Source organism: Ixodes scapularis, unplaced genomic scaffold, assembly GCF_016920785.2.
Source record: "Ixodes scapularis isolate PalLabHiFi unplaced genomic scaffold, ASM1692078v2 PGA_scaffold10__122_contigs__length_95168666, whole genome shotgun sequence".
Classification (NCBI taxonomy): Eukaryota; Metazoa; Arthropoda; class Arachnida; order Ixodida; family Ixodidae; genus Ixodes; species Ixodes scapularis.
Genome location: NW_024609836.1, coordinates 50,652,731 through 50,675,545, shown reverse-complemented (window position 1 = coordinate 50,675,545; position 22,815 = coordinate 50,652,731). Strand labels below are relative to the sequence as shown.

The 22,815-nt window shown below is 45.6% G+C and overlaps 1 protein-coding gene across 1 annotated transcript in view; it reads right to left on the bottom strand.

The window, feature by feature from the left end:
* Nucleotides 1-2,461: 2,461 nt before the first annotated feature.
* The window catches only part of LOC120839800, a 72,559-nt gene continuing 52,205 nt past the window's right edge, over nucleotides 2,462-22,815 (bottom strand). Inside the window, exons 3-4 of the mRNA XM_042288552.1 lie at nucleotides 10,389-10,484; nucleotides 2,462-2,559 (exon numbers count right to left, since the gene is read on the bottom strand). Of these exons, the coding sequence (XP_042144486.1) occupies nucleotides 2,462-2,559; nucleotides 10,389-10,484 (194 nt within the window). The remainder of the gene's footprint in view (nucleotides 2,560-10,388; nucleotides 10,485-22,815) is intronic.

The following is a 22,815-nucleotide window of genomic DNA, read 5'->3' as shown; positions in this document are numbered from 1 at the left end:
TCATTTGTTTAGCCCTTCTTTCATTTTTTGGCGATGGGGCAAGCGACGAAGTGTATGCGGAGAGCAAGTTTGTCTGCTTCTTGCACAGGGGTTGCGATGATGTCAGAACGCCGAGCTCTTATTGTTCGATTAAAAAAAATTTAGGATGGACCTCAAGGCATTGAGGTCTACCCACTATTCTTCCAATCAAAGCCAATCAGAGGTTGGCGTCGTTTTGACGCCACCGCAACTCCTACGCAAGAAGCAGACGGCTTGCTCTCCGTATTGCGTCTCCCCACTAGAGAGGGCGAGAAAATTCGAATCCTGGTTTTGGCAAAATCTTCATTTGCAGTTTTTTTTTTCTATGGCCATTTTGAATTTAGAGATGAGAAATAGCCCACCGGAAAGAGTATAATGGGTATTGTAAAAATGGGTGTAATTTGAGTAGCTCGAACTTTCAACCTTCGGCGACCCGTTTGAGGTTCATCTTCGCACGCCCAATAAAAACGCCATGTTACGCAAAGGGCACACGCTGGAGGCGGAACCTCGGCAACAACGTTGTAATGGTTGCAAAAACCCCGAGACTGCGGGTAAACGATAAAACACTAAAAAGTCTCTAGAAAGTCTTCTAGATACTTTTTAGTGTTGTGTCATTTACCCGCAATCTCGGTTTTTTTTAACCTTGTGCAATGTACACCAGCTCATTTGCGCCCTTACATGTTGTTCATAAGGTGGTAATAGTGGTAACTTGGGCTGGCGGAATTTCTGGCCAATTCGTAACTTGTATCTGAGTATAGCGGTTTTCCTGCCGCCTCCAAAAAAGCTTGGAAGACGAAATTTGAACCATGATGTGAACCATTCAACAGGGAAACGGGCTTGGCTGTGGACACCGTCACCCACCTACTGCCACTCTGACCCATCACGTTCACAACGTGCTTGGGGAAGAGTGAACTACTCCTCGAGTGCCAGGCAGGGTGTTTCCTCCACAATGACGATTTTCGCTTTTGTTTATTTCTCTCTTTCTCATGCTGTAATAATACAACCTTTCCAAAAGTGCGCGCCATCTGGGATTTTCTGCGCCAAATATAAGAGTTCGCTATTGTTTGGGCATGTAATCTGAGCGTGTTTTGGGCGCGAGGGCTGCGTTACCGTTCGGCGTGAACTCGGCTCGGATCGAGAACGAGCGCTGTGTCACGGTTTGGCGAGAACTCGGATCAAATCGCACGCTTCGTGCCAAGAAAATGGCTACCGCCATCGTTGCTTGACGAGGTTTCGAAAAACTGAATATTGTGTCCTTTTAACTTCGTCCCCTTGAATTCGAAAGCCTTCAAAGTGACTTTGACATTGTTTATGCAGATATTACTCCCGGGCCGTAAGAATTTTGCCAGTAACACAAGAAAAAGCTACAATTATCTTTCTACAATTTAGAATATCACAAGGTGAGGCTATCGAAGCAATTTAAGGACCGTTCACACACTTGTGTTTGCTTAAGACCGAGTTCTGTTGACGAGAGAACTCTAGAGAGCCCAGGTTAAAACAGGGTCCATTTTAATCCATGCGGAGTGTTTGCAATTTGATGGTGGATGCTTTCTGCGTAGATGGGTCGCAAGTCCGCATGGGCTGTGTTTTCGCGTGGCGAGGAGGAATGCAGGCGGAGAAGTTCGCAGACGATCAACGCTTTCGACACCTCCTCGCAGCTCGTATTGCAAATAGGCTCTCTAGAGAACAAGCTGGCGCCATCTGTGAGATGATCCTGGAGCTGCATTTCACTAGAGCGAAGCTTTTCGCGGTATTTTCGAGATCAAATGTACTCACTATCTATGAGGATGGGTCGTTCGTATATTGCGCTCTGAAAAGCTTTTTTTTTTTTTTTTTTGCGAGACAAGAAAGAAAAAATGATGCGCAAAAGCAATTATAATTAAATATATAAAAAAAATGCCAAAACGTTCCACGGCTGCCCAATAGCTGCGGCCAATGGGTTCTCTGGTCGTAAGAGATCACAAGAGGTCGCAAGCAGTCAAAAGTGTGTGAATCAGCTTTTAGGAGAACGGGTGCTCTTCTTTTTTTTTTTTGTGTGTCAGAGATTTGTAAAAGTATAAATTTATTTACAGACACGAGCCGGGGGTAAAGCATGTATAAACTTTGTGCTACTTTATTACCCGTTTTCTTTTTTTACACCTTTTTTTATTACTTTTATGCCGTCCTCTGAAGACACTTTCATCCCGGTTTATGGGATCGCTGCCATGCGTCTCCTTTGTTCCCCTTAGTTCTACTGCTTTCGTTTATATCTCTTACTTCTTTTATTCCTCCTTTATATCTTTACTTTCCTCTTGCGATTCATTTTCATCTTCTTCATCCTCTTCGTCTTTCTCTTCATCTTCACAGTCCTCAGGATTGTCTTCCTCAGAATCGTCTTCCTCAGAGCCGTCGTCATCATCACCCTTTTCCTCTTCACTTGCATATCCGCATTCCTCAGGTTTCATCAGGGTGGGACTTTGCAGCCCTGCTCAATAGGTTTCGATTGACACCACTCCGGAACGACGTCACCTCCGCCCATTACCAGGACCCAGTATGAGCAGTCTGAAACGAATCAATTAGCTTTACACCTGTCACGGTCGGTTTCCCTTCGTATTTTCAAACAGCACCGCATGTTATTACTAGAGTGTGGTGCTAGTGTCATCAAAACCGAGATACAGTTCGCCGTGTCGCTTGGCATGTCCCGCGTTACATACAAAGCGAGGGTGACGACGGCGGCTTCTGCGTCTGCTCGGAAGGTGGCACAGTGGCATTCTCTCCAAGGCGCCGCTTATACTTGCGTACCGTGGCATACAGGGAGTCCTTTACCGCTAAATTTGTTGTAACGCCCCAGGGATAATTTTTTTTTAAAATATCGTTAACTGGGGACCGGACGTACCCACATTGAACATTTATGATAATCTCATTAATAAATATTGGCTGCACCGCGCACGTTGTCTGTGTGTATACTCAGACAGCTCACGAAGCGCAGGGTACGGTTTATATGTTTACGCTTCGTGCTTTGTGATTGGCCCCTAGGCATTTTTATCGGATAATGCCGCAATCTGATTGACTGCGAGCCGATAATAAGATGCATGGAAATTGCCACGCTCTGCGCTTCTTACGCTGTCAGTAACACTTATTGCATGCTTTGTTTTTTAATGTTATAATGACTAACGAAAACGGCTATACCCCGTTTCACGAAAACTTGGCGAACTTTGGAGGCTGCGGCCCCCGCGACCCAATAGGGGCGCTGGAGCAATGCACGTGATAACACTTAATAATCGAGGCCACCAAATCCTCCTTACCGCCACAGCAAATGAGCCCTCCGCGACAAAAAGTAGTCCTAGGTTTCTTTTTCTTTTAACTGCAATCTAACTCGTGCTATTCAATCTATAACGAGAGGATATAAAGAATAAGAATAAACAATCACAAATTTATGAGTTTTAATTATATTTGAACCAAAAACGTGATGCCACGTCCGTATCAGCTCGATTTTTTTCGCCTTGTAGCGCCTTGGCCCTTGGCGATCACCGGCGATCGCAGCCGTGTATGTCCTGTTAGGCTTTGCTGAAGAAGAGGAGAACGACGGGAGGGTTTTGAGAATATAGAATAAACATGGCGTTTAGACAGGAGCCTACCGGGAGCGCTCTGTGTCATTAACAGCCAACAACACATGGTGTCAAAAGTTCAAGGATCCAGGACCTGAGAGGAACGGTGAGCAATGGCTAACGCCAACTCATTCCAGTGCCAACCTCCTGCGGAATTCGATTTCACCAGCCCCGATGAATGACCTCATTGGAAGCGGCGATTCGAACGTTTCCGCGTCATCAGTGGTCCATCAGAAAAACCTGAGCCTGAGCAGGTCAACGGTCTTATCTACTTTATAAGCGACAAAGCAGACGACATCCTTCTCTCGTTTAACCTGCCTCCAGCAAAGATGGAGAAGTACGAAGAAGTCCTTTCAGCTTTCGAGCGACACCTCGCAGTCCGATGAAACGTCATCTACGAGAGAGCGAAGTTCCACAAAAGAAGTCAGCGGGAAGGCGAGGGCACGGAAGAATTTATAACAGAACTTCATAGCCTCGCCAAGACTTGCGACTTCAGCGTCCTACACGAGGAGATGATTCGAGATCGCATTGACGTCGGGGTCCTCAACCAAAAACTGTCGGTGAAAATGCAACTAGATTCGGAATTGACACTCGAGAAGGCTACAAATCTGGCTCGAAAGTCAGAAGCTGTCAAGAAAGAGAAAGTTGCTCTCCACGAGTCCCCAGAAGAAAATGTTGACAGAATCTTCATAAAAGAAGCAAGTCAACAGGGAGGAAAGCAAAGAAATGGAGAAAAGAAAACTTCTCGATAGAGTTTACCAACATCCGAGAAAGTCTGTTCAAGATGTGGCAATGAACGACATAAAACGAACAAGTGCCCTGCGATAAAAGCTACATGCAACGAATTCAGAAGACAGGGGCACTACGCACGGGTTTGCAGAAGCTCTACCACCCTGAGGGAGGTAACAACGTCTGAGACGGCATTTCTTGACACCGTGTTCACGTCAGATGGACAGCAATGGATAGTCAAGGTTCAAGTCCGAGAAGTCTCCATAACATTCAAAGTCGACACGGGGGCCGACGTCACCGTGATTCCTTAGAAGATGTACAAAGGACTCTTCAGTGATGTCTCTCTACAGAATCCCAAGAAAGTCCTCAAGAGTCCAAGTAAGAAATCCTTGACAGTTCTTGGTGTCATGAACGAGACCCTTTACTACAGGGACAAAACATTCATGACCGACATCTACATCGTAGAAGACCTGAAACAGCCACTTCTCTCAAGAGATGCAAAGGAACGATTAGGCATCGTACAGCGCCTTGATCAAGTTGGGGCCGTCCGAAGCTGCACTGTCGAACCAAAGAGAGAATACCCGAAGTTATTTTCTGGGTTGGGTCACGTCAAGATTCCGTACAAGATCAAACTGAGACCTGACGCTGTACCTTTCGCAATGATGACACCTCGAAGAGTGGCCATTCCTCTTCTCGGCAAGACCAAGACGAAGCTCGAAGAAATGGTAAAGATGGGAATAATCGAGCCAATCGAGGAGCCGACTGAATGGTGCTCTGGAATGGTGATCGTGAGAAAACCCAACGGAGAGGCCCGGATTTGCGTTGATCTAACGGACCTCAACAAGTTCGCCGAAAGGGAAGTTCACCCACTACCTGTAGGAGAACACGTTTTTGGGCAGCTCACCGGAGCACGCTATTTTTCTAAGATCGACGCCAATTCTGGGTTTTGGTAATTTGAGCTTACTGAGGAGTCCCAAGCTCTAACGACTTTCATCACACCCTTCGGAAGGTTTAAATTCAAGAGACTACCGTTTTGAATATCATCGGCTCCAGAATTTTTCCAAAAGAAGATGTCGCAGTTTCTGAACGGTCTCGAAGGTGTTGTATGCAATATGGAGTACGTTCTCATTTATGCCAGCTCCCAACAAGAGCATGATGACAGACTCCGTCTGATTCTGGAACGTCTCCGGGCGAAAGGAATGACTGAATCCGGACAAGTGCGAATTTAACGTACAAAGAGTGAAGTTCCTGGGTCACATCATCGACCGCGAAGGAATTCGTCCAGACAGCGCCAAAATGGAGGCTATTGTTGACATGAAGCCTCCCTCAAGTGTTTATGAACTGAGATGTTTTCTGGGCATGGTCAAGTATTTGACAAAGTTCATACCGAACATCTCACATAACGCCTACCCACTCGTTTCTCTTCTGAGCTCAAAGAACCAATGAGTTTGGGCTACGGAACAGCAGAGAAGCTTCGATCAACTCAAGCACGCACTCACCACGAGTCCCGTACATACGCTGTTCGACCCAGAAAAGAAGACAGTGATTTCAGCCGATGCTTCATCATATGGCTTGGGGGCTGTGCTTCGGCAGATTCAAAAAGACGGACCCTACAAACCTTTGGCGTACGCGTCACGGACACTCACAGAGACAGAAAAAAGGTACGCACAGGTGGAGAAGCAAGGCCTAGCGGTAGTTTGGGCATGTGAAAGGTTTCAAGATTTCCATCACGGGCCTTCAAATTGAAATTGAAACCGACCACAAGCTGCTTGTGCCAATCTTTATGTCTAAAAATCTAGCTGACATCACACCTAGACTTCAAATAATGAAGATGAGAATGATGAGATTCTCCTATGTGATGAAACACACTCCAGGAAAGTCTTTAATTGTGGCGGACACACTGTCCCGACAGCTTCTAAGCGAAACTGGTGACAGGGATCTGGAGCAAGAGGTGGCTGCATATATCAAGGGGGTGACAGCTGACCTTCCCGCGACAGAAAAGAGGTTACAAGAAATCAAAGATAAGCAGGCCACGGACTCTACACGCAAACAGTTGGCGTGGTACAGCGAAAGAGGGTGGCCCATCCGAAAAGAAGTCCCTAACAGCTGCAAAGATTTTTGGCAACATCAATCAGAGATTGCCGTTCAAGATCGACTGCTCATGAGAGGGTCAAGACTCATCATACCGCTGTCCATGCGTCCTGTTATTCTGCTGAAGACCCACCAGGGTCATCAAGAAATCACCAAGTGCAGAGCTCGAGCCAAAGACTCTGTATGGTGGCCAGGACTTTCAACACCGATCGAAAGTATGGTACGCAGATGTCCAGAATGCATCAAGGAAGCGTCCAACCGCCATGAACCTTTGATGCCATCCGACTTTCCAGAGCGTCCATGGCAGAAAGTAGCAATGGATCTGTTCTACCTGTCGGGAAAGAACTATCTTCTAGTAACTGACTATTACTCGAGATATCCAGAAATTGCCCTTCTGAATACTATGACATCAAACGGTGTAATAATACACCTAAAGTCAATTTTTGCAAGACATGGGACGCCTGAAGTTGTATTCAGCGACAATGAACCACAGTTCCAGCGAATTATTGGAAGTGCATTTCAGCAGTTCGCCCAGGAATGGGGTTTTGAACACAGGACGTCCAGTTCAAGATATCCACAGAGCAATGGATTTGTTGAAGTTGCTGTTAGAATTATTAAGAGAAGCCTTAAGAAGACATCTGACAGCTACATCGCATTGCAGTCCTACCGTGCAACACCATTGAGAAATGGATATAGTCCCGCCGAATTACTCATGGGTCGCCAAGCTGAGAACGTCCCTTCCATCTGTTTCCTCTTCTTTGGAACATAGGCTTGTGAATACCAAAGAACTCCAACGGTGGTAAAGAAAAAAAAACAAATCAACAAAAGGCCAACTACAACAGACGACGGGGTGTACGACAACGCAAACCATTGAGAAGAGGAGATCTGGTCTGGATTACCGATCAGCGAAAAAGAGGGACAGTGCAATCTGCAACGAAGTACCCAAGGTCATACTTAGTGGACACCGATTCAGATACTCTTCGCAGAAACAGCTTTCATCTTACACCGATGCCTGGGAGGGAAGACACCGATAAAAGTGCAGCACCAGACATCGGATCGACTGCTCTTACACCGGTGCCTGGGAGTGAAGACACCGATAAAAGTGCAGCACCAGACATCGGATCGACTGAGTACACGACACGAAGTGGAAGAGTTGTAAAACCTGTAAATGGACTTCAGTTTTAAAGGGGGGAGATGTGCTGTTAGGCTTTGCTGAAGAAGAGGAGAACGACGGAGGGGTTTGAGACAGGAGGCTACCGGGAGCGCTCTGTGTCTTTAACAGCCAACAACACAGTGTAATCGGCAGTTTCCGCTCCAGATATCGCACTGTGCTCTGGCAGTAGCACCCGTCACAGATTCACGGCTAAATTGAGCGTATGGTTGTGTCATGAACTGTTCCCGAAGTGCTCGCTATTCAAGCGGACGGAAATGCTGCTGCGGTGAACGTACATCTGAAGTTCGTTGGTTTCGGCGCAGACGACTCCTGGCTTGCTGACGACAGCCGGTTCTTCCAGGCCTCCCGGTTCGCATTTGGCATGGTGACAAAATTCTCCTTGACGTCGGGTTACGTGCCTCGCTCCAACGCTCTTATTGGGTCGCGGGGCCCTAGCCTAAACAGTTCGCCAAGTTATTGTGAAACAGAGTATTGCAAATGAGTTTATAATAGAATGTTAAGTTGGGCTAGTTGGTTGTTTATGACTGGAAGGAAGCGCCGAAAGACGGGGACAAAAGAAGTAGGTAACGACGACACGTGGCGCTTGCAACGGAAGGTTTATTGAAAAATACAAAGACTTAAATACTATGACAAACCACTTCATTTCCTGCTACCCCACTCTCTCTCTAAAAATAGAATCTCCTCATCTAACAATGCCACAGACAGCTCGCTGATGCACTTTATAATAGACCACACAAAAAACTCTTCACACGAGACATTTCTTTAAGTGGTGTTAAGACTAAAAGCTTTCAGCCTTTCCACTCTGGTGAAGAAGGAAGAGCAGCGGAGCAGTAGCTTCTTTTTCCGGCGGTGGCTTTCCAGGCGACCGATCTGCTCCTCTTTCGCAAGAGAACCTGAAGCGCTCGACGCACGCGGCTGTTGCGGACCCATTCGCGCTGCTGCGTACGTCGCCGCTCCTTCCGCACCCCGGTCTTCTTTCCCGAAAAAAAGGCACGCGGCCGACTTATCGTGAGTCCAAACCAAAATTGTTAAGAGAGTAGAAAACAGCATGGAAAACAGACGAGGACGAAAAAGAAACACATGTGACGTGCGCTGCGCTCGTCACGTGTGTTTCTACTTCGTCCTCGTCTGTTTTTCGCGCTGTTTCCTACGATGAATAGACCGATCTCGCCAAACGTTCCACGCATGCGTGACGCCGCCATAACTGTAGTTCGTAGGAGGCAGACGCCAGTTCACGAGATAGCTCATGCCGCCTCGTGCTCTGCTCGCGCAGACCTCCAGCAGGGTTGTCGCGCGTGCAGAAAGACTACAGCTCCCACGATGCATGTCGGCAGCAGTGGCGTACTCAAACTAGCTCGTGAGATCGGTCTATCCACCAACCCGCCCAGCTATCCAATCCTCTTTGGTAGCTAGAAAGGCTGCCGCCATCTATGAGCGACGGAGGCAATCAGACTGGTTGCCTGGTTTCCGCCTTCGCTTATACATGGCGGTAGCTGTCCAGAAGTTCATGTAGGTTTGGGTCGATATTTCTTTGCTACCGGATACGATCCTGGGGAACCTAGTCCTTAACAGCTCCGCTGTAAAAGTTATACTTTTAGAGTTTTCCTCTCTTACTCGAACTTGTGTTCCACTAAGAAAACTTTCACTGGCAATATGAATATACTTTTTAAGCCGCTGTGTGTGGACGCCTTCATTTTATATATAATTTAGGTCATAATGTTGAACGCAACAAGGGTTACCATCGAATCCAAACCTGCTAAATTTCCGTCAAAGAGGTTAGGTTCTGGGTTTTAAAAAATATTTAGACGCAAAAACATACTTTTACGGCCATTCGTGTTTTTTTTTTTTTTTTTTTTTTGTGTGTTGGGTTTGATCGAGAAGATTGAGAGCCGGTGTTTCCGCTTGCATAGGAAGCCATGCAGAATGCTCAAAATCAGTAATAATATGACGCTACACAGTGGTGGGGATGGAAGACGAGTTTGAGAATATAACACCACATAAATAAAAACTAAAAATGTTATCAATGAGCCGATATCCTTCTAAGTCTTATCTCGCAAAACAAAGACAAAATGGCATTAAGGGCGCCAGTGCCATTTATTTCAATGAAACAAACTTGTCAGGAGGGAAGAAATCAATGTATTCTTAATGACAAGTTGGTTTTACTGAAATACATGCCTCAGGTTACCGCAATGTTATTTCTTTTTTTGTGTGTGTGTCTGTGAAATAGGAATTTCCTCGTTCTCTTATATCTTTTCATACAGGTAATGCTATGTTTTAAAAAAAAATTGCCATGTTATCCCCTCCACTTAGCGGCATATTATAATAATCTAATAATAATCTTTATTTTGTTGGGTGTCCAAAAACAGCACAAGGCCTAAATGCCATTTTAGGCCTTGTGCCTTAAATGGCATTTAGGGAATAAAGGGAATAAACAATGCCTTCTACAATGCATTGTTTATGTATACGACCCGAAAAATCGAGTTTTGTATTCTCGATCGGACCCTGTAGTTCGAAAAACCATATACAACTTTTTCTTATGAGAAATTAATCCTACCCTGCGAAATATCTAAATGAACGATGTGTGACGATCGCCCAAGTCTCAAAGCTTTCCTTCAGTATTTTTTAAGCGATACACTCGGCAAAGAAACCTTTGCCAAAAATAGGGGTTTCAGTTTCGTTCTCTTCAAGAATTGGCCAAGCATTTATTTCAAGTTATTTTAGCCACCAGGTTTTGCACAGTTTCGAATGAAAATTCTCCTATACAATTATAATGAAGCTGACTGCCTTACTTGATTGTCCCTTTGAAGTTTGTAGTGTGCTGCAATAGGTGCTATCTTGATTTTTTACATTCAGGAGTTCATATTGGACTGTCCTGTCCATGAGCCCTGAAACAACAACACACATGTAGATAGGTTTAAAGAAAGGCGAAGACAAACATTATGGTGGTTGAAACCAAGATCGCTTAAATCACGGTTCAAAGAACATTGATTTTACCACATTGGTTTAAATTAGATTTTTCCGGGAAAAATATTTCCGAAAGAATTATTTATTAAGATTTGGTGCGCCTTCCATTTGGCTCTTCCGATTAATATGTATTTGTTACTTACATAGAAGAATCATTAGATAAGATATATTCTTGCTAGGGTAGAGAAGGAAAAACAGCTAAAGTGATCACTCTCTGAGGTGAAAATAAATCAGTGTTGAGGTTGCCATCAGTGTTGTAGGAAACGCTGTCCCAAGGAACGGCGTTCCTGGAACGCGTTCGTTTTAGAAGGAACGAAGGAACGCCGCCGTTCCATTTTGCATCGGTGACACTGGAACGGGAAGGCGTTAAATTTTTTACTTGAACAAGAAAAACGAGGTTCCTTTTTTTTGTTTTGTCCGGTGAGGTAATTTTTTTAAATTTTATTTCAACGAGGGAAGTTCTAAATATACAGAAATAATATCTTTACGAAGGGCAGGATCTCGTGAACTTTTTGGTTACATATCTTGGGGTTTATTTTTTGTGGTCCCAACATAAAAGAGTCGGTGCAGAAAAGCTAGTAGACATCGAGTTTTTTTTTTTGTTTTTTTTGTTCTTCTGTTTTTTTTTGTTTTTTTTTTTTATTTTGTTTTAGTGCCCGAGACTACGGTACAAAAAGCAACTCTTAGTCGAAAGAAGACACCGAAAGAGGGACGTCTCAAACTCAGCTACCCTCTTTGCTTCCACGAATCCTCATACATCTAGAAATCTAAGGCCGCCTACAACCATCATACCTCCACAAAAAGACAAAAAGTTATGACAGAAGAGCAGGTTACCAGACCTAGAACGCACCCTTGTATCCCGACCATTAGTCACTTAAAAGATACAGAAATATTAACGTTTATTCATTTTGTCCTTGTACCCCACATTCCAACTGAACAACGAATTCAACCCTCGCAAAGATGGACTCGTAGTTTTTAAGACTGACCTTTCAAAAGCCCACATCCCCTAACTTGCTCGTCTTGCGGACAGCAACATCGAGAAGCAACGGTTGTTTAAGTTCTAACAAGCGACTTTGCTAGATTGAGACGTGTCAGGTTGTTGTAAAACGCTCGTGCAATGTGGGGTAACGGTACATTTTGCTCGTCTCGATCGTTCCCCCAAACATAAATTTGGGTAAACGATTCGATTTTTAAAGGTGAATATATAACAAAAACTTGCTTCCGCTTGTTTTTTTATCCCTAGCAGTGTTTTTTTTTTTTTTTTATTGCGGAGTACAAAGCTGTATGCTCCCATTTGGTAGAATGAATATAAAAAAAAAACTAATAAAAACTTCCCTCGATTTATCGAAGTATGGTAATCATCAAAATACAAATATAACGTATATGAAACGATACGTTCCATTTTTTTTTTTACTGTAACGGGAACGTGTTCCTTTTTCACATATGAAACTTGTAATGAGAACGCGTTCCAAAAATCAGTAGGAACGAGGAACGATCGTTCGTTCCTTTTTTTTTTTTTTTGAGGAACGTGTGCAACACTGGTTGCCACTTCACTTTGCTCTTACCTAAATCAAACTCAACACTCAATATTATTTTGTGTTTCAAACTAAATAATATAAGTAAAAGGTGACAAAAAAAGTGTTCGGCGATCTCTCGAACCCTCCCTTCTAGCCCCATCAACAGGTATAGCATTGATCGGCTAGCCACATTACTCTTGAAATTTCTTTATAGCTTGCCTATGCAAAAAAAAATAAAAAATTTTGGACAACCTTTTTTTGGTGATGGAGCCAAAACTATGGGAGTCGTGCGCTCGCACACATTTAGCGCCCATCACAGTTGTGCTCCCGCAGTCTTCACTTCTCCAGAAATTCCAGAAACATTTGTCCCCGATCAACGCTTGGTACGCTTGAGCGTGCGGTGTTCGCATAAGGCCCTGTTAGGGTTTTTTTTTACTTACACCAGGCATTGACGCTTTTTTATTTAACTGGTAGGCAGCACTTAAAGCGGTGATGAAACGATTTTTCTACTTTCGCTAAATACTACTAAGATTCACTCCCTAACGCTAATAACCAAATCAACTTGTCTTAATCCTGTTTTTTTTTAGGCAGTGGCAGTTTATAAGACAATTCGACAAATATGAGCATCGTTCATCCCCTCAGCTGGGAGCCAGAACAAGCGGCCATGTGCACTGGTATCCTATGGCAACATCGTTAAAGGGGCGGTGCAACGGTATTCAATTGGAATGTTTTTCACTTTACACGACCTTACTGGCACTAATGGGTACTCAAGGATACTAGCACACGAGGAAAATTGGTTAAAGAAACTTCTTTGTTGCTACGTAATTTCAAGGACAATAGCGAACATTTTGATTCAATCTCTCCTTAGCAAAACTTGATGACGTAGCTCAGCGGTTGCAGTACCGCCCAGTGACGATATTTTACTGCCGCTCATAGATAGGACCCGGGCATTGCGTGGGCATTCGATTTGCGCTCGTGATAATCGATAGCTTGAGAAGCATTCGGGTAGATGCCCGTGTCCAATCGCTGCAGTGACGGCAATAGCCGAACCATAACAATGTCTTGAACTCAGAGCGTGTCTTGCGTTTTGCCAACCCCAGCGCGTGGCTATGATCAACATTGGCGGTATATAATCGTCTTCAGATCACGTGGCTGCTAGTTCTGGCTGCGAGCTGAGAGGGTTAACGCCACTCCATTTTCTTTAATTTTTTCTGCGACTTGGATTGCGTGTGGTGAAAAACGAACAGGTGTTTCACAGGTCATTAACGTCAGGGATCCGTTCTAAGCGGCATTTAAGCAAAGTACAAAATTCGTCGCATCGCCACTTTCATCATAGCCACGCGTTGGGGTTGGCAAAATAGAAAACGGGTGCTGAGCTCCGGTCATTGTTAGGGTTCGGTTATTTTCATCACAGCCAGTAGCCGAGTGTCCTCCGAGGCATTGATTATTACGAGCCGAAAAGGAGTGCTCACGCAGTTCTCGTGTCCAATCCATGAGTCGCGCTCGACTGCCGACCAGGCGGATGGTTTCGGTCCCACAATTACGTCATCAAGCTTTGCGATGGCAAAACTGAAAGAAGTTGCCCCCTTTTATCCTCGCAATTTCACCGCGACAAAGAAGCTCCTTAATCAGTGGCGGTTTGTGCGAGCATACGTGGGCCAGACTAGGACCAGTACGCCTCTGCAAACTCATAAACATTCCAACTTGATATCGTTTCACGAACCCTTTAAGAAGGAACGTTTGTGACATCGTTGTGGCGTCGGCTATCCTCGGAGATACTCGTAGAACAGAAGCAGTTTTCACAAAAGGTTTGTCTTTATCTCAAATAAATTAGGGTGGTTTCATTTGAAATCGAACACGCTTGTCGGGGTGGGTCTTTAGATTTTTTTTTTTTAAATATATGTAATTGCCCTATTTCTGGAAAGAACAAAACCGCTTTCCAAAATTTTTTAAAAAAATATTTCGCTTCACAAAAAATTATTGAGTGGAGAAGAGTGAAAATCTGTTTTTTACTCCGTGATTTTTCTACCCAGTTCTGTACGCTGGTATGAATACGCGAAGCATACAAAACTCACAGTAATTTTTTGTGCTCTTGTATGTTATTTGGACTATTTTTTAGTTTAAAGGAAAATACTTTTGTAGTTTTGTTTATTGAGGTAAAAAATGCCAAACATCGTCTCTTTGACCATCCGGTGACGTCTTCAGAGCCTTGTAACTCATGAGTTATTATATTTGTCACTTATTAAATACTATGCGGGTGTAGCCCTATACATGGGCTATCGACGGGAATAAGTTTTGTTTATTTTATTTTCACTGAAATTTTTATATAAAATTTGAAATATCGTCGAAAATGAAATCAATTGATATTTTGAACTCACTTTATCAAAAAAGGCCATTTTTTATTTCGTTAAATTTTTTTATTATTGCTGCCGCTCATATGAACTTTCAATTGGCTTGATGCGATTTCCCCCTTTTCTTGTTGTATCTTCTCAAGAAGTGATCGAAATCGCTCCCACGTTCTCTGAACGGCCAACCGCAGTTTCCGCAGGTCGGCTTCGCTGCAAAGACTCTACTGCTTATTTGTGTGTTCAAATGCCGCGGGTAAATTCATTTCGATTGAGAACACTCGTGCTTGGCTACATTGTATTTTATTAATTTTTAATGATGGCAACTGACATTCCTTAGCCTGATATTTAGCGGTGCAGCGGATGTTCCATTATCCGATGTGTAAAGCCAGGGCACAAAGGGCGGAGAAAACGGAACGAGCTCTTCATGTAGCCAGACCGGAGTCATATACCTGTACAATCTTTGCATTAAGCTCGGTGCGACAAAGTGGAGAAACTAAAAGTCTACAGAGACATCAAGTGACTGCTTTCGCTGCCTTCTGTGCATGTGGGAATCCTTGCTTCTTGGCATCAGAGATATCGATCAGTCTTGAACAAAACCCAACACTTTTATTTTTAACTGCACACACTCATTCAAACAGAAGGGCCACCGTCTCAGGTTCTCGCTTTGGCTCCAGTTTTCGTTCTGTTCGTCTCGACTTACCACGCTGTTGAACTTCTCGGGTGCATCCGACCGCTGCGGTACAAAGTTCAGCTCGCCCCCGCGCTCGATCGTCTCCACAGGTAAGCCAATGCCGTTGTCAAAAAGTTCCAATATTGCGTTGCTCGTGAACTGGACTATTTAAAGCACAACAACATATTGTTTTACAAGTGCATCCTAAATATATTAGCGTTAATTAATAAAAGTGACTATTTATCGCCAATTGGTGTTTGTGTTCTGTAAAAAATTGTCTTCGCTTCAAGTAAACTCAGTCCGTTTTCCTGACTTTTTTTCAGCAAACTGCTTTTTCTTCTTCAAGAGGGGCATGTGATATTACATATTTTTGATATACACGCTGACAATGAAGAACAGGTGATTACATGGTTATTTGATCGGACGCGACAAGACACATCATAGATTGGCGCCCGTGCCGGATGCTTCCTGGGTGTAACGAAGATGGGCCTATAGCCCGAAGGGTCGGGCGTGCTGTACGTGCCTTACAAACTGTGTATAGCAGTAACAGATATATGGCCCCGGTCTGGCTACATGAAGAGCTCGTTCCGTTTTCTCCGCCCTTTGTGCCCTGGCTTTAAACATCGGATAATGGAACATCCGCTGCACCGCTAAATATCAGACTAAGGAATGTCAATTGCCATCATTAAAAATTAATAAAATACAATGTAGCCAAGCACGAGTGTTCTCAATCAAAATGAATTTAACCGCTGCATTTGAACACACAAATAAGCAGTATAGTCTTTGCAGCGAAGGCGACTTGCGGAAACTGCGTTTGGCTCTTCTGAGAACGTGGTTGCGATTTCGATCACTTCTATAGAAGATACAACAAAAAAAAAAGGGGAAAATCGCATCAAGCAAATTGAAATTTCATATTATCGGCAGCAATAATACAAAAATTGAACGAAATATTAAATGCCCTTTTTCGATAAAGTGGGTTCAAAATATCGATTAATTTCATTTTCGACGATATTTCAAATTTTATATAAAATATTCAGTGAAAATAAAATAAACTAAACTTATGCCCGTCAATATTCCATGTGTAGGGCTACACCCGCATAGCATTTGGTAAGCAACAAATATAATAACGCGTGAGTTACAAGGCTCTGAAGTTGTCACCGCATTGTCTCGTGGGAGCAATTTCGATCACTTCTAGAGAAAATAAAACAAAAAAGGGGGAAATCACATCAAGCCAATTGAAAGTTCATATAATCGGCAGCAATAATAAAAAAAATTAACGAAAAAAAAATGGCCTTTTTTGATAAAGGGAGTTCAAAATATCGGTTAATTTCATTTTCGGCGATATTTCAAATTTTATATAAAAAATTCAGTGAAAATAAAATAAACAAAACTTATGCCCGTCGATAGCCCATGTATAGGGCTACACCCGCATAGTATTTAGTAAGTGACAAATATAATAACTCATGAGGTACAAGGCTCTGAAGATGTCACCGTATCGTCAAAGAGACGATGTTTGGCATTTTTTACCTCAATAAAGAAAACTACAAAAGTATTTTCCTTTAAACAAAAAATAGTCCAAATAACATACAAGAGCATAAAAAATTACTGCGAGTTTTGTATGCTTCCCGTATTCATACCAGCGTACAGAACTGGGTAGAAAAATCACGGAGTAAAAAACAGATTTTCACCCTGCTCCACTCAATAACTTTTTGTAAAGCGAAATTTTTTTTTTTTTTTTAATTTTGGGAAACGGTTTTGTTCTTTCCAGAATTGGGGCAATTACATATATTTTTTAAAAAAAAATCAGAAGACCCATCCCGACAAGCGTGTTCGATTTCAAATGAAACTACCCATTACATTTTGATATCTTGATGCAATAAGGCAGTTAAAGCTTATTCACCGACGTTTAAAACACAAATAAGGTCATCGTACTTGGAAAAGTACAGAGTAGCGAAGTAAGCTTTTCTTGGAGGCGTATTAAATTTAAAAATATTTTTCGATGACAATTTTGAAGCCTCAAGTTAATTGACACAACTGATATTGAATCTGTCACATCTTACAACTTAAAAGAAGAAATACAATTAGAATAAGCATTAATTTAAGAGTGATCTTTATCTATTATACAGCATATTTCACAACATATCGCGCTGCGATTTATTAAAAAGGTGCGGCTACGTGGTGGAAGCGAATAAGCTTACGTTGTTCAAAAAACAAAAACCTATTACGGGCTATCTGCCGGCCGCGGCATTCGCAGATGGCGTCATGAACATGCTCGCCTAGTTGCCGAAAGGTGGCGCAACGTGAGATACGAGAGTAGTTAAGAGCTTATATTACAAACAGTTTCCAACTGCTCGATCGGGGTCACGTGGTTTGTAAGCCGTGTTTAAAACACGAGCTGCGAAGAAACGCCGAAAGCGTTGATCGCCTGCAAACTTTTCCGGCTTTCTGTCTGTTTTTAATGCGAAAGCATTAACTGGTCCCACGTGTTGTGTCGCGCCGAAGCGCCAAAGAACAGAAGCTCCCACGCAGAAGAACAGCACATAAAGAACAAATTTAATATGGCGAAGACACATTTTACAGGGCAAAGACCAGCGCACCTTGGTGGTGAGAATAGGAACCTGTTACAGTGCTTTATACATACACAACACTCCTCCACACTTACATAAAAGAACACTAGTACACCAGTCTATTTGGATGGCGTCGAGCTCTGCTCGACCGTCGAACTTCCTGAGCAGCTAGGGCACTGTCAGAATTCTGTGGCATTGGCACCTCACATTCGCCCGGTTCATCAACACTCTCACTGTCACTCGATCCACTCTCCGAAGAGGCTGATCGGGACGAGCCCTCACTTCGAAAACGCAAGTGATCAGCATGCACATAAGGAATCTGGCTAGCCACCCGCACCAGGTATGTAACCGGATTGATTACTTTCTTTAAAATTCCTTTAGTCCAGTTTACTCTCTCCCCCCTCACATTTCTGACCCAAACTCTGTCGCCCACTTGAAAGAGTTTCGTTGGACCTCTGCGCTTGTCAGCCAGCTCCTTTTTCTTGTTTTGCTTCTCTCGTTGTGGAAGGGACGTTGCACCTGGCTTGAGCTGCGACAGTCGGGTCCGCGGAAGCCGTCCCAGGAAGAGCTCTGCAGGTGCATTTCCAGTACTTGTGTGTGGTGTTGTCCGGTAGGCAAGCAGGAAACACGACAACTTTTCCTGGATATTCCTTCTCTTCCCTTGGAGGTCGTCTTCAAGTACTTGCTTGAGCAGCGCTCGCTTGACTGTTTGCACAGCCCTCTCTGCGGCGCCATTCGAAGCCGGGTGGTAGGGTGGCGTCATGGTGTGCACCACTCCTTGATCCTTCAAGAAGTTCTTCAACTCCTTGTGGAATTATTGAAAGGACTCGTTGGTTTTTAGAATAACAGAACATGGTTTATTGATATTGAAAACTAATTTAAGCAAAGTTAGAGAAGGCACGTCCTCCTTCGACTGTCGTTCCAACAAGAAGGGACAAGTCGCCCCCACCAAGCGTCGGTCCAAGAGGGGGGCTCGTCGTTTATGACCCCACGGTGGGGCGCGCTCACCCCGCGGCTCTCCGTCCCTCTCCCCGGTTTCCCGGAAAGGGGCTGGTGCCTCGGTTTCTGCTCGTCTTCAAAGTCGCTCTTCCTTCCCTCTTTCCGGCTCGGGCATCTCCACGTTTTCTTCTTTTTATTTTACAACACATTCCCCCCCAAAATGACAGCGTCATTTTTTTGTCCCGTTATGCGATCTCTAGAGGGTACAATAACTGTATGGGTCTTTTGAGCGTTGACCCTCCAGGCATCTTGAGCAGGCATGATCGTACTTTGCCGTCTCTTCCCGGAAACACCTTCTGGATCCTAGCGAGTCTCCACTGCTGTCGGGGCCGCAGGCCGTCACGGAGAAGAACCAGATCACCCTCTTCCAGCAGTTTTCCCCGACGTTGTTTCTGGCTTTGCACGTTCCTCAGTTCCGCCGGGTACTCTAGGCTCCATCGGCGCCAGAAGGCTTCCGTTATTATCTGTCGGTGGGTCCAAAACCTGCGGAGGTCGGTGTGAACACCTTCGACATCTTTCCTCCCCATGCTTGGCAGCGTCGTCAGTCGTCTGCTCGTCAAAAAGAAAGACGGACAGAGTGGCTCGGGCTCTCCGGGTTCGTCGTAGACGTGAGTAAGCGGTCTCCAGTTCAATACCGCCTCGATCTCGGTCAGTGTTGCTGCCAACTCGTCGAAATTTAAACATCTGGCACCAATCGCTTTCTTTAGTGAGAGCTTCGTTGATCCGACGAGGCGCTCGTAGAACCCGCCCCACCATGGGGCGCGCTCGACGATGAATTTCCACTCGATTCGTGCGTTGGTAACGTAACCAAGGACCTCGGGATCACGAATAGCGCTCCATAGTTGTTGGAGGTCTCTGTTGGCTTTCTTGAATGAGAGTGCGTTATCGCTGTAAATGGTCCGAGGGACACCTCTTCGTGAGATGAAACGTCTCAGCGCCATCAAAAATGACTCGGTGGACATATCTCTGGCGAGCTCCAAGTGAATCGCTCTCGTTACGGCACAAGTGAACAAAGTCACATAGGACTTGTGCAGTCCGTTTTCTCCCTTTACCAGCAGTGGTCCTGCAAAGTCGACGCCTCTGACCTCGAAGGGTTGAGCCTGTGTCACTCGGTCTCGTGGAAGCGGAGCGGTCACTTCCGTCGCCGGACGGGCATTAAAGCGCTGGCACGTCACGCATCCCTTGATTATCTTCTTCACCAATTGCCGTGCTCGCACCACCCAGTACCTCTCTCTGAGCTGGGCCAGGGTGTCCCGAACTCCCCCGTGTAGCACCTGACGATGCGACTGTCGGACAAGCAATTCTCCCAAGCGATGTCCGCCTGTCAATACGCTGGGGTGTCGTTCAGAGTACGGCTTGTCACTTTGTTGAAGCCTACCGGTGACACGGAGAATGCCGTCATCGTCAATGTGCACTGGGATGTCTCGTAGAGGCGAGTCCGATGGAAGACGCTCCCCTTTTTGTGTACTCTCGATTTCCCGTTGAAGCTCTTCCCGCTGTACTTGACGTATCCAGTATTTTTCGGCCTGATCCAGTTCGATGGCTGTAAGTTGACCGGTGTTACTGTTTACATGCCGTAGCTTGCCGACATAGCGCAGAATCCACGCTGTCACCCGAAAGAGGCGTGCTGCATCGCTGTAGCGTTCAGTGTTCAGCACTGAAGGAACTGCAGTGGAGCTCGTTGCCTGGAGCAGCTCAATCGTCCTTCTCTCCACCAACGCTGTCGGCGGAGAGTCACCCCCTAGTGGGGAGTGTGGCCAAGAGCTCTCGTTCATCTTGATCCACGGAGCTCCCTCCCACCAAAGATAACTGTCAACGAGCTGATCAGTACTAATCCCTCTGGTCATGAGATCTGCCGGGTTTTCCAGTCCGGGGCAGTGCCTCCACGCAGAGATGTCGGTGAGGCGTTGAATCTCAGTCACCAGGTTCTGCACGAACTGTTTCCACTGAGATGGCTCCCCTGTGATCCAATGCAGAGCTGTCGTTGAGTCCGTCCAGAAGTGTGACTCGTCTGGCGTTTGTTTCAAGCTTCGCATGACGTAGCTGTGCAACCTGGCCACCAACAGACATGCCATCAACTCCAGTCGCGGTAGTGTCAGTTGCTTGACTGGAGCGATTCGTGACTTGCTCACCAGGATGGTCGATGTAGTATTTCCATCCGCATCTGTGACACAGATGTAAGCCACTGCTCCGTACCGGATCGGGCTGGCGTCGGCAAACACGTGCAGGGTAGTTTTCTCCGCACTTCCAGTCGTGCCGGCTTGGTAGTAGCGCTGCACCCGAATGTTTTGCAGATTGTTCAGTTCACTACACCATTGCATCCATTTCCCGTCCAAGTCCTGTGGCAGTTTTTCATCCCATTCCACATGTCGTTGCCATAGCTGCTGGAATAGAGCTTTTGCCCTAACACTGAATGGTGACAACCATCCAAGGGGGTCGTACAGGCGAGCCGTTGTTTTGAGAAGGGATCTCTTCGTGATCATTCCAGAATCTGGTTGCGTAATCGTCGATGGAGTGAACGTCAGGTGATCAGTGTGGGGGCTCCACGTCAGTCCCAACACCTTGAGGACGCCCGTGAGATATCCTAGGTGCTTGGCCTCACAACTGTCATTCACGAAGCGTTCGTTCATACTCTGGTTATTTGAGGCCCACTTGTGGAGTGTCATGGAAGCAGTCCCGAAGATGGCGTTTGCGTCGTTGTAAAGCCTCAGAGCTTCCTCCTCGTTTTCTGCTCCCGTCAGGAGGTCGTCGACGTACAGGCAATCCGCAAGAAGCGTTGCTGTGTCTGGGTAGTCTTCCTCCACGCTCTTCAGATGATGCCTGAGGGTTGCCACGAGCAGGAATGGGCTGGCTGTTGGTCCGAAGGGAACTCTCGTCATGCGCCAAGCTTGTACCTGGGGTTGCGGTCCATTCGCGTCTGGCGTCGTCTGGTACCACAGGAAGCGCAATGCGTCTCGGTACTCTTCCTGTATTACAATCTGCAGGAATGCTTTTTCGATATCTGCCACCAACGCGATCCTGTGGCTTCTGAAGTTGAGTAGCAAACCAACGAGGTCAGCGGTCAAGTTAGGTCCGCTTTCAAGGTTTTGGTTTAGTGACCTCGACCTGTTGCCATGCGATGAAGCGACAAACACGACGCGCAACCTCGTCGTACTGCTTGACTCTCGGAGCACCGCTTGATGTGGCATGTAGTAGGTCGGCTTCTGCTCGTCGACGTCGTTCCTCGTTACCGGTTCCGCCATTCCTTCCGAACAGTACTGTCTCATTACAGCGTCGTACTCGCGAAGCAGGTCCGGTGTTTTTTGGAGACGGTTCGTCAGCTGGGTCAGTCGTTTTTCTGCTATTTCCCTGTCGTCGTCGAGATTCACGTTTGATTTCCAGGGAAGAGCAACTTCGTATCGGGAACCAACTCGTTTGATGGTCTCCTCGAAGGAGTCTAGCTGCCGTTGTTTTGCCGAGTCAACTCCTTCGTCTTCAGTCACTCCGATTGACTCCAGTGTCCAAAACCGCTCTATGCAGTCTGTTGCTTCAGCCTCTGCCACAGATGTGTTGAGGGCGATCGTTTGCGTACAATGTACGTCGTGAACTGTTGCTCTCACAGGACCCTGGATACTCCATCCGAACGCGGTCTCGACCGCTCTTAGTTTCTCTTTTAGTGGTTTGGATTTCCCCGTCACAAGGTCCCAGTAGTGCTCTGAGCCGATGGGAAGGTCAATGTCACCACGTTGCTTGTTGTTAGTCGAGTCGGCCATCTTCAATTGCCTCAGTAGTCTCTTCAGGTTGGGTTCAGGGATAGGGATCTTCTGATCGCATATCACGTCCGTTTCTAGAACTTCAAGCTTATGTATCTTGCCGTTTTGTGCCGTTAAAGACCGACCAACGAAGCCATTTTCCGCAGGGTAAGAAAATGCCCCTCGCACCCTCCTCTTTTCACCCCCTCCCAAAAATCACGTGACGGCAGGGGCTTCTTTTGTGTCGGCTTTTTCTGTAGGGATAATCCTCAAAAACCGCGAAATGAGCGGCTAGCTGAGAGCGCCACAACGACCTTGAGACGTTCAGGTGTCTTCCCTCGTTGACGCGGGTACGCTCAATCCGCGAGATTGAGGAAGCCAGCGCGACCGAACGCTTTCTGCTGCAGGTCCGAGGCCGCT